At 45.5% G+C, this 14,386-nt stretch overlaps 1 protein-coding gene across 2 annotated transcripts; it reads left to right on the forward strand.

Annotated features, from left to right (window-relative positions):
* The first annotated feature begins 675 nt into the window (after window positions 1–675).
* Window positions 676–12,495, forward strand: LOC114784816 (probable enoyl-CoA hydratase). 2 transcript variants are annotated; one of them, XM_028970528.1, is made up of 6 exons: window positions 676–1,054; window positions 2,152–2,325; window positions 5,321–5,418; window positions 5,513–5,657; window positions 10,992–11,141; window positions 12,205–12,495. In XM_028970528.1, the coding sequence occupies exons 1-6, from the start codon at window positions 925–927 to the stop codon at window positions 12,426–12,428; spliced, it is 921 nt and encodes a 306-aa protein (XP_028826361.1). In that variant the 5' UTR covers window positions 676–924; the 3' UTR covers window positions 12,429–12,495. The 2 variants fall into 2 exon arrangements, with proteins under 2 accessions (XP_028826361.1, XP_028826362.1); XM_028970529.1 differs by having other exon boundaries at window positions 2,155–2,325.
* Window positions 12,496–14,386: the final 1,891 nt, after the last annotated feature.

Genomic DNA, 14,386 nt, shown 5'->3' on the forward strand with positions numbered 1-14,386 from the left:
TCCTCTGCTTTTAACCATCACCTTAGTGAGCAGTGGGCAGCCATGAAAGGTGCTCGGGGACCAGTGTGTGGGGACGGTACCTTGATCTGTCGCAACTTGGCAGTTTGGGATTTGAACCGGCAACCTTTTGTGTTTACAATATTACTATTACTATTTACACTGTTGGGACAGTGGTGGCCTAGCGGTTAAGGAAGCGGCCCCGTAATCGTAAGGGTTAAAAGTAGTGGACACATTTCATTGTGTCACCTTGTGCTTTGTTGCAGTGACCACACTTTAATTCATTAATTAATCCACCTTGTGCAAAATGGCGGCTAGATATCTTTATTAGGGGCATTTCAGTTTGTTGGCCATTTAGTCTGTTGCAAGCATTTCTCATGTTTCCACAAGAACATGAAAATTTGGCTCAACTTTGCCCTCATGCGCAGGATCGGCTGCATTGCAGCCCATAACATTCTACCGTCATCCTTGTTTTCGACAACGCTTGCCAAATCCGCTTGTTACAATCCAACTTGATTTTTACGAATCCTTTTTCTTCAGATTTCGAGTTCTTTGCACTATATTAAATGTTAAATGTGTAGTGGGAGCTTCATGCCTGCCTGTTAAAAAAATTGGTTCTGAAATTGGTAAACCTTCCTCTTTCGCCTTCTTTAAACGAGTCTCTTTGCGGATTTCTTTCGCGGGATCTGGCAACCTCGGGGCAGTGGGTGAAGGTTTACAAGGCGCCATGGTCAAGGACCCTACGTGAAGGGAGCTCCATATGGTCATATTTACGTATTTTGACACATGTGCTTATTAAACGAGTTTAGTGTATGACACCGAGACCGTCTGAAAGGTGCACGTACGTACTTGACTACTTCTATCTCACTGAACACAACACATACGCGGTAGATATACGTTCGGCGTAAACCACAGTGGTCGACCATCATGTACTCCACGCCGGTGAGGAAGACGCTGCAGGCTGTGATGAAGAACGGAGCCTCGCGTCCCCATTGGCCGTGGAAATCGGCGTGGAAGTCGGGCTTGTGCACTTCCAGCGGGGAACCGGCAGAGTCGGGTAAATACCACCGCCAGGGGGCGGCAGCACGGCTGCATCCACCGTGGCGTTTACTGTATGTCTGTCTGTCTTGAGTCTGTCCATCACTGTCTGCTAAACAGGAAGAGGATTCCTCGATTGACCTCAGCTCTGACCGTAGCGTTCCACGCATCCTCGGGCATCGACTCAGAAGGACGGCAGCTGCTTTCCATTCGGCACACGCCGGCCTGATTTTGGATGAATATAGGCCGGCGTTGAGTTTGGGTTCATGTGCAGTTCCGCAAACACCCTGCTTCACTGGCCCCGTCCCCATGTTGATTTAGTTAATCATGAAAAATAAGCCATGAGTGGATTGTTTACAGCACATTGCCATCTTGGCCCCTCCCTCCTTTGACGGCGGCAGAAAATATGCATCAGATCATGCAGATTTTGAAAAGCCATGTCAACACTCGTTGCTTTTATTGATTGGACAGGCTTACAAGAGATTGTTTGGTGAAAGCCGGCCTAATATGTTGATTAATGGGACGTTTCTCTGAATAAATGGCCTCCTCCCTTCAGATGTTGCTTCTGGCCCCCTCCCTGCAGCTGTTCTTCTCGCTTCCCCTGCTGAACAGTAAAATCCAGCCACAACATTCAAACCGCCTGCCTAGCTTTGTGCAAGTCGTGCAACATGAAATATTAGCAAATTTCATAGACCAGGATGTCCGTGTAACCAGGTCTGATGCTCATGTGCCCCTAGTAGATGCTTTTTATGGTGGACATAGGTGAGCATTTGGGTGTTCTGAACTGTCCTTGATGCTTGCCGTGCCTGGTTTACTGGTTGAACAACTTTTGGAAGATACTGACCACTGCAACCCGTGAAGTTTTGGAAATGCTCTGTGGACATTGTCAAAACAGCAGCTTCAATAACCGCCTCCTGATCTCTAATCCAGATGCTCCATACCATTCACGTTTGAAGACTGATCGGTGTAAAATGCCGATTGTGGACCAAGGCCAATCTCAGTGGTCCTCTGTGGTGAAACCAATTTACATTCCTCTCTAGGGGAGAGGAGCGCGTTTGAATGGCCTGCTGAGAGCTGGTGCTGTCTAAGTGCTGTGGTGTCTGTCCCATTGTCCAGTAGCCACGGGGCGGACCGTGGTCGTGGAAAGGAGGGGGCCGGTGGTTGTTGTGGGGATCAACCGGCCGGAGGTGCGCAATGCGGTCAACCAAGAGACGGCCCGGCGGCTCCTGGAGGAGCTCTCTGCCTTCGAGAGTGACCACACCCTCAACGCGGCCGTGCTCCACGGCGTTGGTGAGTCATCTTGCAGACGTTTTTATATTCCACATGTACCAGGTGACCTTGTCTGAAGGTCTGTGAACGTATGAGACTGCACTCAACCTTTCTTCAGTTTATATATTAGGTATAGACATTTGCATTTATGTGCATGTACACTTATCTGTAAAATAATACATTTATTGCTTTAGTAATTTCATATATGTGATATTCGTCACAGATATTCATCACAATTGAGAAATATTCAACTTCTTTATACTGTTGGTACTGAAGGATTGTAAATTCTGAAACGAAAAAATTATGTTTTTTCTTCTATGACAAATTTTTGAGATCCTCTAGTACACAGTCAGACTACCTTTAGGTCTTGGACTCTGTGGTGTTACCTGCTTGTGAAGTCAATGAAGTTGCCATGATATTGTAGATTTTCTTCTAAAAACATATATTGAAATGATTGGTATCAAGTTTGTATTGTTGCAGCAGCCATAACTACTATTATTGTGTTATAATCAGAGTAACACTATTGTGGCCCTGCTACTGTTGGTATAAGTATTCAGCTGTATATTATAATTCCCTCAGGCCATAAGACTCCTCACCCGAAACTGTACACAATAACTCAGACTTCAAATTGCACTCACTCTATATTGAAACTGTGAATATTTGGAAAATGCATCTCATATACACTTATGTCCTGCAATTGTGATGGCTCTCTGTTCTGCTCTGTGTTGCACCATGGTCCTGGAGGAACGATATTTCATTTCACTGTATACTGTATGTGTATGGCTGGAATGAAAATAAACCTACATTGAACTTGAACTTGGTTTTGATTAAATATTCTAATTGTAAGTACTACTTGGGCGCAAGAAGGCTTCAGAACTATCCAAAGTGGTTCTGATTCTGTCTGTGAACCACTTTGCTCAGACAAAGATGCTGATAATTATGTCATGAACTAGATACTTCTTTTCATAAAAAAAAATTAATTACACGGTTGGGCGACATGACACACAATGCCAGTCCAATTATTTCTTTAATTAGGCATTTTCAACCACAGCGGCCCAATCAGCTGTGGTGTGAGATCAAACGCCCTTTGAAGCCCTGGCTGCAGCTCCGGGCCCTCGCTCAGGCTCCGTGAGGGGGCTCCGGTCTCCCTCCCGTCGTCTAATTAGCTGTTATTTAACGGCATCCGGGGAACAGGCTCGCCGAGGTGGGTCTCCTCCTCCACTTGGTCTTAGTGGCAGGCTGTAACTCACGCAGCTGCCGGGGTCCCACACCACATCAGACCCCGGCATGAATAATAATGACTTTCCGCATCCCAAAATAATCTGTGCATGCTGTCAAACTGAAGCCCTCAATGGAATAACTGGAGCGACTCGACCTCCAATTCAGACGCTTTTACCGTCCCGGGGCGCTTCATTCTGACACTTTTTGGAAATGCCATATAAATGTTTCTGTATGATGATGGCTCTACAAAACCAAACCGTAATTGCTTTGTGTTAAATGGTGTTAAAACCAGCCAATGGCAACAAATGCATGGATTCCTGGATTTCCCATTATTTTCTGTTAACACACCAGTTGACGTTTCTGGGCTGCATGTAATGCTGTAATTTCAATTCCATGTTGGGAGCAGAGTTTCAGGACTTTACATTATGAATATTATGAATAATTACAGCCCATAAACATATTGGGAGTCCAAACTCACACATTTGTGATTCTGCTGAGTGGGTCACTTTACATGCAGCGCTTGATTCATTCGCACGCTGTTAACCTTTTACACTAAATCCCATGACTGATAAAAGACACAGAGATGCATTGCTAAATGACATGTAGATTAAACTTTTACTTTTGCAGCGCCAACGCCTGAGATAATCACTGCTGGGGGTGACCTCTGGCACTGGTTACATCATTAAAGTGTTCTAGTTCAGCATTATCACTGATTTCATACTCATTGTATGGGGCAGTGGTGGCCTAGCGGTTATGGAGCGGCCCCCGTAATCAGAAGGTCGAATCTCGATCCTCCAAGGTGTCACTGAGCAAAGCACCGTCCCCCCACACTGATCCCTGGGTGCCTGTCATGGCTGCCCACTGCTCACCAAGGGTCATGTTAAAAGCAGAGGACACCTTTCGTTGTATCACCGTGTGCTGTGCTGAAGTATATCACAATGGCAATTCACAAAACTTTATTAAAAAACTAGTTCCCTGCATGCAAACGGTACAGAGACCATTTTTATTATGGTTGTACGCTGCATTTCAGTGACGCACTGTGTAAAATATAAAAAAAGTGGGGAAAACTTACAAATTTACGGCAACCGGCTGTGAAGCAACTCAAGGGAACGTAAAAATGTAAGCACGTGTTTTGCTACTCCAGTAAGGAAAATGTTATCGTGTGATATGATGTCACTGAAATAAACTATAGATAAATTTGGGCTCCTTTTATATTTCCATAAATATATGTTTCTTATACTTAGCGGTTGAAGATTCTGGAGTATTTTCCGTTTATAAAACAAGTGCAAACAGATAAAAGAAGAATTTAAGTGGTACTAACCGAATCAGTGACATAAAAGTAAGAACACTGACAAACCCAACCCCCTCCCTACACACGTCCAGGTCAGACACCTTGCTCATAATAAAGTGCTGTCCCGGTGGGGCTATATCCATATCCAACCAATGAAAAATAAAACCACCAAACCTTTCTCAGATCGATGTCTTACTTTGACTTTAAGACATTGAGGTCCAGCGCACATTTCTCTTAAACTGACCAGTTTGCTATGCACCATGGTACTTGGCGGCTGGGCTGGGTCCACCGTTCTTCCGTTAATGAAAGCGTGGCACAGTGCAGCTCAGCTCTTATAGGAGGGAGAAATCCTTTGTGTGCCAGCCCGAGCTCCTCATACCAATTTCTAAATTGCAGTCCTGCTCTCACCAGTTGTTGTGTTTTTTTTTCTTTCTTCAACCTCCCTTTTTCCCTTCCTATTTGGTTTCCAGCTGCCATACTTTGTAATTTTGCGGTCTCTTCCAGGAGGGAATTTCTGCGCTGGTTACGATCTTAAAGAGCTGGCCCATCACACTGCCTCCCTCAAATTGGAGCAAGATGTCACCAAAGGTCCTGGTCCTATGGTAGGAGCCTCATCGCGAGCCCGCAAGTCCTCAATAGTGTAGAATACTTTCCCTTTACTCTAGATTTTTTTTAGTAAGACTTCGTCTGTTCTAGGGTCCCTCCAGGATGATGCTGTCCAAGCCCCTGATTGCAGCAGTCAGCGGATATGCTGTAGCCGGTGGGCTGGAGTTGGCGCTACTGGCTGACTTGAGGGTGGTGGAGGAGAGCGCTGTGATGGGCGTCTTCTGCCGCAGATTTGGTACAGTTAAGCTTTGCCTTTCAGCAGCTCTCCTCATTCTTTTGACTGATTGTGCACTGGAGAAAATATTTGTCAAATGTCCAGTGCATAATTTTTACAAATAATTTTAAGCACATTTATTAGACGGCCTACTCTATTAGACGTACCTGGGCATGCCTGTACATTTGTGAAAGTTGCCTCGACACCTGTCACCAGCAGAGAAAATAGAAGGCGCACACCCGCTGTGCCGCGCAGCTGAGACCCGGGACAACCGGAGCATTTCGGCCAGCCAAGCGCTGCCCCAGTTCTCCATGAAACCAAGGCCCTGGAGTCACTTGCAGTTGACCTTCCCTCCCACAGTGCACTGATGTAGCCAAATCCACGCAGAAATCCCGATTATCAGCGGAGGAAGCGGAGGAGCCGCGTGTGACATTCCTTCCTGTCGGCCTAAAAATACACGCGGCGAGATTATAAATACAATGTTAGTGCTGTAATTTGCTGGCAGTGGCAGATGCCCCTTTCTGGTCCTGTCAGCCGGTCTTATCATTGTGTCTGTAATTAAGCAGAGCGTGCTGGCAGAACCCGATTTGGTAGCAACGGCCCTGTCCGCAAGATGGTCTGTCTGAACCAGCGTCTCCTCGGTCTAAAAGAATGTATTAGAATCAAACTGTTACTCATTTGAGGTGATGGGACAGAATTAGATTGTGGCTTGGGACATTCTTTTGACATTATGAAGAGATGAAAGGATGTACTAGTATGTTTCATATTAATTACTTCCAGTTGCAACATATACTGCTCTGGGAGGGGAAAAAAAGATGCCACTTTCAACAAAAATAGACTGGATTTTATTTCCACATTTATCATTTGTTAAGATTTGGTCAATATGTTGATTTGCTGATTAGATTATCAGATTGATCAAATCTCACCAAACAAGCAAAGGTGCTGCACTTTCCTAAGTTCAAGCACTATTATTATTATTATTGTTGGTTGACTAGGTATTCATAACATTTGGGTTAAAATATGATCAGTAGTTCATAGAAGAAAACAAAACATATTCTGCACAACCATGTTTTTACACAGACACAAGTTCATTATTTGAGAAGTATGTGAAAAATAAAATTAGCTGCATAAGTTTGTCTATTGGTTTGGTTGCACTCAATGTTTAGCATCAACTTACAGCATTTACATTTACAGCATTTATCAGACGCCCTTATCCAGTGCGACTTACAATCAGTAGTTACAGGGACAGTCCCCCTGGAGCAACTCAGGGTTAAGTGTCTTGCTCAGGGACACAGTGGTAGTAAGTGGGATTTGAACCTGGGTCTTCTGGTTCATAGGCGAGTGTTCACCAGGCTACTACCACCCTGACATCATGCGTTATTTGGAGATGATCATTTAATGACCACTAAACTCAACGTTGGGTGACATGTCAGGGAAGGCCAATGCAGGCGCATTCATTACTTTACCAAAACTGACAGCATTAATGCTGTAATTTACCATTATACATACCTGTCACTTGAATCAATGAATCTATACTCAGAACAATTGTGCTCACCAGGCTGGTAGTAGCCTAGTGGGTAGCCCACTTAATACCATTGTGTCCCTGAGCAAGATGCTTAACGCTGAGTGTATCCTGGGGGACAATGCTGTAACTGTAGGTAATGGTTCCACTGTGCCACTATATGACCCCGTAGTGAAGTTAAAAGTATCCCAAATTCTAATTGGCACCTTAATACATATAGCCTTAAATCTTTCTGTGTGTGTGGTTTGCATTTTCAAAGATATATCTGTTGTTTTTTTTTTCTTCTTTATGAAGGGTTCTTTGTGCCTTGCAACGCAGCAAGCTCAGCGTTATCCTACTGCGTTAAGCACCAGCTTAAACTCAATCCATCAGAAGCTACACCCTGCTCTGTATCACTTGTTGGCGGCATATATTTTCAGATCCCCCATCGTAGGTTTCCTTAATCCTGTTTTGACAGATAAATGCCGTGTGTGCTTTTTGGTGAGACTCAGATGGGAACTGCCCGAGGCAATCCTTTGTGGTTCGAGAGCAGAAAAAGAGAGAGAGAGAGTTCTTCAAACTCTCCAGGTCTGTGTGATGTGGCCAGACATTAGCCTCAGCTGAAAGACTCGCTTCCTGTCGAGCGGCTCTGGAACCTCCGGACGTGGAGCCATGGCTCCAGTCAAAGAGGACGCGGGCCGAAAATGGAGCCGCAGGCTGCGAGTTTGGGATGTGGCAAGAAACCAAAAAAAAACACAAAAAAACAAAGATGAAATCACAATATTAGTCAGACAAATAGGGATGCCGTTCATAGTTCCGTTATACAATTTCATTCCGTTATTTTGGGAACAGCGCATCAGAGCAATGAGCAATTAAAGACACGGATGTGGTTTGGGCCGTTAACACCGGGCCGCTTTTCTGGCGGGTTGGATTTAGCAGGGCTGTGGCCGGGTGGTCGGCCGCAGTGCGGACTCCCAGGGCCGGATGGGGAGGAAGCCGGCGCTGCTGCCGCCCGTGCTCTATGGCCCAATTTGCGAGATGGATTGGGTGCGTGGCGCAACAGGGCGCGCCAGAAAGGTTACGGCCGATGCAGGCTGGACGCGCCCCAGATGTCCCTGCAGGGATGATGGGGGGTGGGGGGAACCACACCCAGCGTCCAGGCCAAGAAGCGTGTCCAGCATGTGATCCATCAGCGCAGGGTGGTCCAATCGGCGTGGACCGTGTGGATTACAGTTGGGTAGTGTTTACGCAGTCAATGGTCCAGCTGCCAAATCAGCAACCCAACATTTCCCTTGATTTATAGTCGCATTGCTGTAACTCTGCACAACTATGAGTAATTCAGTCTGACTGGTTTTATTGCTGCTAAACCTCTTTGTGATCATTTGATCACTTTTACCTCTCAGGGAGATTACATGTCAGATCACATGAAAAGCTTTTTCACACCGGGTCTTGCTGTTCAGACTTAGTCTTAGTGTTTTGGCCGGTAGAGAATGATGGTCCCCTTCCAGGTCTCTCATTTAATTCCAAACCCAAAGATGGACCCCGGGGTCCTGACAACATCAAAAGTCCATCAGTTAAGGCTGAAGCCTGGCGCAGATCCTGGAGTTATAATTTCCAATCTGTCCAGCAGTTAGTCAAATTAATCTCTGATGTTGAAATATTCAGACATTAAAAATGATGTATGAGTCAGGTGCAGCCTGGTCTGAAATAAGTGCCACCAAGCACAAGAGTGCAAACAGACATCTGCTCTCAGATGATATGTCAGCAGCATTCCTGAAATCATTGCTTGGCCCGAACTTTCATCTCCCTACACACTCATTTGGATTGATGCTCAGAATCCCTAATCCACATTGTTGTAATCGCATTACACTCTTTGGAGCCCATTGTGGATATGAGGACTTTGAAGTGGAGAGGATTGTAGGATCCACACACCAGCTTCAGGTTCATCCTTTGAGATGGTTGAAGGGGGAAAAAACTAATACTATTATGGAGGCCCAATCAGACATTATTTTCAGTATATCTCCTGTTTTAATGACCTCTGAAGGCATGCACCAAACTCTCAGTGGCAGTACCGATGCTCATTCAACACCTCAGACATGTTGATATGTTCCTTAAAGCTTTCTCCAAGCATTTTGTCTCCTAACCGGTTCATACAATGTTGGCTTTGGCAAAAAGGGATCTGTTTAAAATTTAAATGAGGAAAAGGTGAGAAGATTTACAGCCACTTTAGCGTGAAGAGCCATTATCTAGAAAAAAATTTTTGAGGACCATATTTAAGTACTGCAGGAATTCATCCCCATTCATAATATTTAGTTTTCTCCCCAACCACAGCTTCCTGGAATGAGCCTGAGCCGAAGCCTTCCTCATTGTCCTCCTCAGTCAGCACATTTCACTTCGATGAGCCTTTTCAGCACGTTCAGGTGCAAACAGGACGCGATCTAGACGGGACGAGGACCTATCAGCGAGGACTCCTAGACGGCCGCTGGATAAGGGGAGGATTTTTTTACCAGCTGGTCCTCTGAAGCCCTAATCGGGTGTGATAGTGCTGGACATGGGCTAAAGAGTGTCCTCAGTCTCTAATCTAATCTGGCCTCCGGCCTGCTGGGGAAGCTCAGCCCTCAGGATGCTCTCTGCTCTGTGGCTTGGTGAAGCAGGCTGGGCCAAAAGAGAAAGAAAGAATAAAAGAGCAAGAATAGGCTCAGAATACAAAGTTCAGGATGCTGCTAATCTGTAGAAATAGCTAAATAACTTTAACATGAATTAGATTTCATACACTAAACTAATTAATTTAATTGAAATATATGTACATATAAAGTTGGATTCATAAACAAATTGTATTTATGCATGTATATATTTGAAATAATTACTTCACATATGCTTTTCTTTTTAAGTGGTTAACTTATGCTTGCTTAAGTTTTTGTTTTAATACTTTGCGTTATTTGGAGATGATACGTGATTTAAGATAAGCCAGAAAGCATTTTTGCAACAGTCACTGTCTAATGGACCTGGTTAGAGGCTTGATCGCTGGCTTTTCAACCCCGAGGGTTTGACTGATGTGAGGTGACGGCCAGAGACAGGCCGAGCTGCCGGCACTGTCAGCAGACTCCCACCTTGAGACCTGACTTGTGTCAAATCCGCCACATGTGCTGAGTGCCCCCTCGATTGGTTGCAGATGTATCAGTGCAGGCGTTCGCCGTATCTAAACCTGATTTATTTTGAAGGGTTTTTGAAGAATGTAGCGAATAGGATTACATTATTTCCATAACGGCGTTATGGAAACAGGACCCATTAGAAGTGCGGCAAGATGGTTCCAGGTTACGAAAATATGTTCTGCGCAGAAGGCTGCATATGATGGGTGGTCAGGCACAAGCTCGGGGTGCAAAGGAATTTGGGGGGTGGACTGTCTCCACTTAAGAAGGGATTTGAGATAGGGGTTTAAGCACCCCGTTTGTGAAGTTAGTGTGTGTGAGAGTGAGTGAGTGAGTGTGAGAACAATTATTACCCCACATATGTATAAAGGCACCATATTTCATATAGTTGCGAACACGCAATATTTGTGTTAGACATTGGAAAATGCTGACATGTAGTTAGTTGTGTGTGTTATTAAAACTATTTATAACTAACTAATATTTTATTCGGTTTTCATGCCATTATGTCATTCCAGCAATATTTTCACTGCAGTGTTAAAGGCATAAAACCGTTTTAAACACTATGTTAAATGCTATTAACTATCAATATATGACTTTATGTTATTTACATTTTTAGTATATATATTAGTTTTATTTATAGTGTTTGTTAATTGTTCTATTGTGTTTTAAGTGGTAAAATGAACTGCCGTTGTGTCCTCCTCACAGGTGTGCCTTTGATTGACGGGGGCACGGTGAGGTTGCCCAATCTCATCGGCCTCTCCCGCGCCCTGGACCTCATACTGACCGGCCGGCCTGTAGGGGCCCAGGAGGCCTTAGCGTTTGGACTGGCCAACAGAGTGGTTCCAGATGGCCAAGGCAGGGAACCTGATTTAATAATAAAATATTTTCCAAAATGGAAACGTATACCAATTTATTAGAAAGACCTACTTGGTATTTACAGCCGCTGGATCTGTTCGTTTGTCAGTCACCCCGTGCTCTTCTTATTCCTGAACGGTCAGGTTTTGAAGTGGAGTAGCCAGTGCAGGTCAATTAAACTCTTCATTAACCTGCTTGTCAGTGAACCGCGGTGTGAGCGCATCGGACCCTCCATGCATGCTCCGCCGCCATTCTTCACCACACATTAGGAGATTAAGCCTGGCCATTGTTGAAGCGGTTCCCACAGCCACAGCCAAGTCGGTTTGAGATTCCCACTGCGGGGCTAAGCGCTCTGCTTAGAGGTAGCTGACGGCGGCGAAACACTCGGGGTATTCTTAGTTCTACGTCTGTGCAGCTTCCTTAGCAGGTCTGGACTTTGTCCTGATCTATCATGTGCAGCTCTTTCGAAATGTTTGCCTTAATAGCGAAAGAGCGTAGAGCATGTAATGGATACTTATATATTTGGTGTGTATTTATTTGTGTCACCCACAAGACTTAAATGTCAGCTTTTATAATTACATTTACATTTACAGTATTTATCAGACGCCCTTATCCAGAGCGACTTACAATCAGTATTTTACAGGGACAGTCTCCCTGGAGCAACTTAAGGTTAAGTGTCTTGCTCAGGGACACAATGGTAGTAAGTGGGATTTGAACCCGGGTCTTCTGGTTCACAGGCGAGTGTCTTACCCACTAGGCTATTACCACCTCATATAAAGAACGTTTGAAACAGGAGCAGCTCATAATTATGATTGACAGCCCTCATTCATTTTGGAGGATTTTGCTCCTCTCTATAGTATCTCCAGAACAGGTCCGCTTCCAATCCAGACATGCAGATGGGTTAATATCCCTACAGTTCAAGCGTCCCGATTGGTGAACAAGTGAATACGACATACGTTCCAGATCTTATGCAGTGCTTTCAAAATATCCCCAGTTTGTGTGTGTGTGTGTGTGTGTGTAGTTGTGGTTATGCGTGAAAGACTGATCTCTGCTCATATCCCAGCGCTGCAGGTCGCCCTGGAGTTGGCAGAACAGATCAGCAACTTTCCTCATCAGTGTCTCCGGGCCGACCGAGCCTCCGCCCTCCACGCTGTGTTCGACTCCGCCTCCTTCACCCATGCCATGCAGTACGAGTTCGACCAAGGCGCGCCCATCATAGAGGCCGAAGCCATCGCTGGGGCAACCAGATTCAGCTCAGGGAGTGGGAGAGGAGGGAAATTCTCCTAAAAAGGGGATTGTGAGAGAACTTCACCCGGAAAAAATTCGAATAAATAAAACAGTTGAGAAATCCTAACCCGCTTGTGTTCTCATCAAAGTAGGCAGGTACACAATAAGCAAGTGTTAAGAAATAATCCCACCCCAGTCGGTGCAAGGATAAAACACTCACCTGCAGCTGATTTGTTAGGGACGTTTCATTATGATCCTCCCAAGTCAAAGAAACACGAAGGGGAGGAGAAGTGGAGGTGTTCGGTGGGGACCAGCAAACAAAAGCTGGGAAACAATGGCATCAAAAGCCCCGGCATTAAGCCGGATCTAAGCGTGCGAGTGCCAACAAAGGAGTTTGGGGACTGTGGGCGCGCCAGGTGTGGGACGTGGCTGCAGAAAGAGTCTGGTGTGTGCGTGTGTGCTCGCATTTGCCAAACGAAAAAGAAATACCTGAACATGCACTGTGTGTGTGTGTGTGTGTGTGTGTGTGTGTTACAACCACATAATTAGTGTGGGAGATTTCAGCAGTGAAGTGTGTTGGGAGTGAGCGTGCCGCTGCAGAATGCATGAACTCAGCATTATGCATGTTTGTTCTAGAGTCCGCGTCTGAGTGTGTTGGTGGGAGAATGAATCCATTTCTGTGTGTGGTAAATCAGAAGGGGGGGACTGCAGGTTGCTGAGGTTGCAGTGTCAATTGTGTGCGTGTGTGTTTGCTGTGACCCACCATGCGCCTGTTAATTAGGGTGAGGAGAGTCTGTCTAGACGACATGATGACAGGATTCCCGGTCACTTGTTTACCGAGCCCTCCTGCTTCCTCACTCGCGGCCACTCGTACACACACACACAAACAAGACACACTGTCCCGCGTCCTCTGTTTCTTCACAATCGCGCTCATGTCTTTCATTGCAATCATGCCGAGTTTAAAAAGGCAAAAATGGAACACCTGTTATACCGTCACAAGACGATCCATTAAAACATGATTATTAAGACTGCATTCTTTATCCATGTGTGCCTGGCTGTGGGTCCCTGCTGTCTGTTTATTGATTTGTTTTCTCCTCCTTTCGTTTCGACCGCTGCCATAATCGTGGGTGTCGCCGCCTTTGCTTGGACGCAGTGATTCATGGGCCCCTGATTGTTCTCGGCAAGGCAGTGCTCATTTAGGCCGACTCTCCCTGCCAAACATCCTTACAGTGACTGCACACATGTACAGTGTTTATTGTCCCCACTAGCATGAACTCGTTTTGTATTTACATCCATCTTCATGCCGCCGGGTTTTGGCATTTCCACGAGCCTCCGGATCTGATCTGTAGACATCTGGGTGGGGGTGTGCTTTGGGGTGCTGTGGGATTTTGCATCTGTGGCTTTGATGCTGCGGTGTTCGCTCCTCTGAGATAAGATTATCCCTGCCGAGATAACAGTTTTCTGTCTATCAGAGCAATCTGGGCTGGCAGACACAACACAGGCTGTGTGTGTGTGTGTGTGTGAGAGAGAGAGAGAACATTCACAAGGCCCTACACCTCATCCAGAATCAGCATATGCACCCTTATAATACACACAGAAGTGTGTCTGTTGTCTTGTTTTGGGGTTAGCATTGAGAGAAGGAAACAATCAGCGTTCTTTATTGTCCCAGGACCCCTTGCACTTAACCTTCTATGCCTATATGGTGTTTCTGGATATGCCTGAACAAAATATTACGTGTGTGTGTGTGTGTGTGTGTGTGTGTGTGTGTGTTTGTACAGTCTGTCCTGCAGACTCCCCTTTCCTCTTCTCGTTCCGTCCCGTTACACGACCTGACGCGCTGCGGTTTTCGGTGCCGTCGTTAGGGGTCGTGCTTAGGCCGGGAAATGACCGCGTATAAAATGTACTTACAAGCGAGATGCGTTTACTGTTAACAACCCACGTGACGATTGACGGGCGCGTCAAATCTCCTTTAATCATGAAAGCAACATTTACAGCTGCAATGAAAACTGCAATTCTAA

Source organism: Denticeps clupeoides, chromosome 2, assembly GCF_900700375.1.
Source record: "Denticeps clupeoides chromosome 2, fDenClu1.1, whole genome shotgun sequence".
NCBI lineage: Eukaryota > Metazoa > Chordata > Actinopteri > Clupeiformes > Denticipitidae > Denticeps > Denticeps clupeoides.

Excerpts from the sequence above, each read along its gene's own strand:
- LOC114784816 (XM_028970528.1), top strand. The coding sequence starts at position 925 with ATGTACTCCACGCCGGTGAGGAAGACGCTGCAGGCTGTGATGAAGAAC. Across the intron at positions 2,326-5,320 it reads GGCCGTGCTCCACGGCGTTG|GAGGGAATTTCTGCGCTGGT; the intron begins GTGAGTCATCTT and ends GGTCTCTTCCAG. Across the intron at positions 5,419-5,512 it reads CCAAAGGTCCTGGTCCTATG|GGTCCCTCCAGGATGATGCT; the intron begins GTAGGAGCCTCA and ends CGTCTGTTCTAG.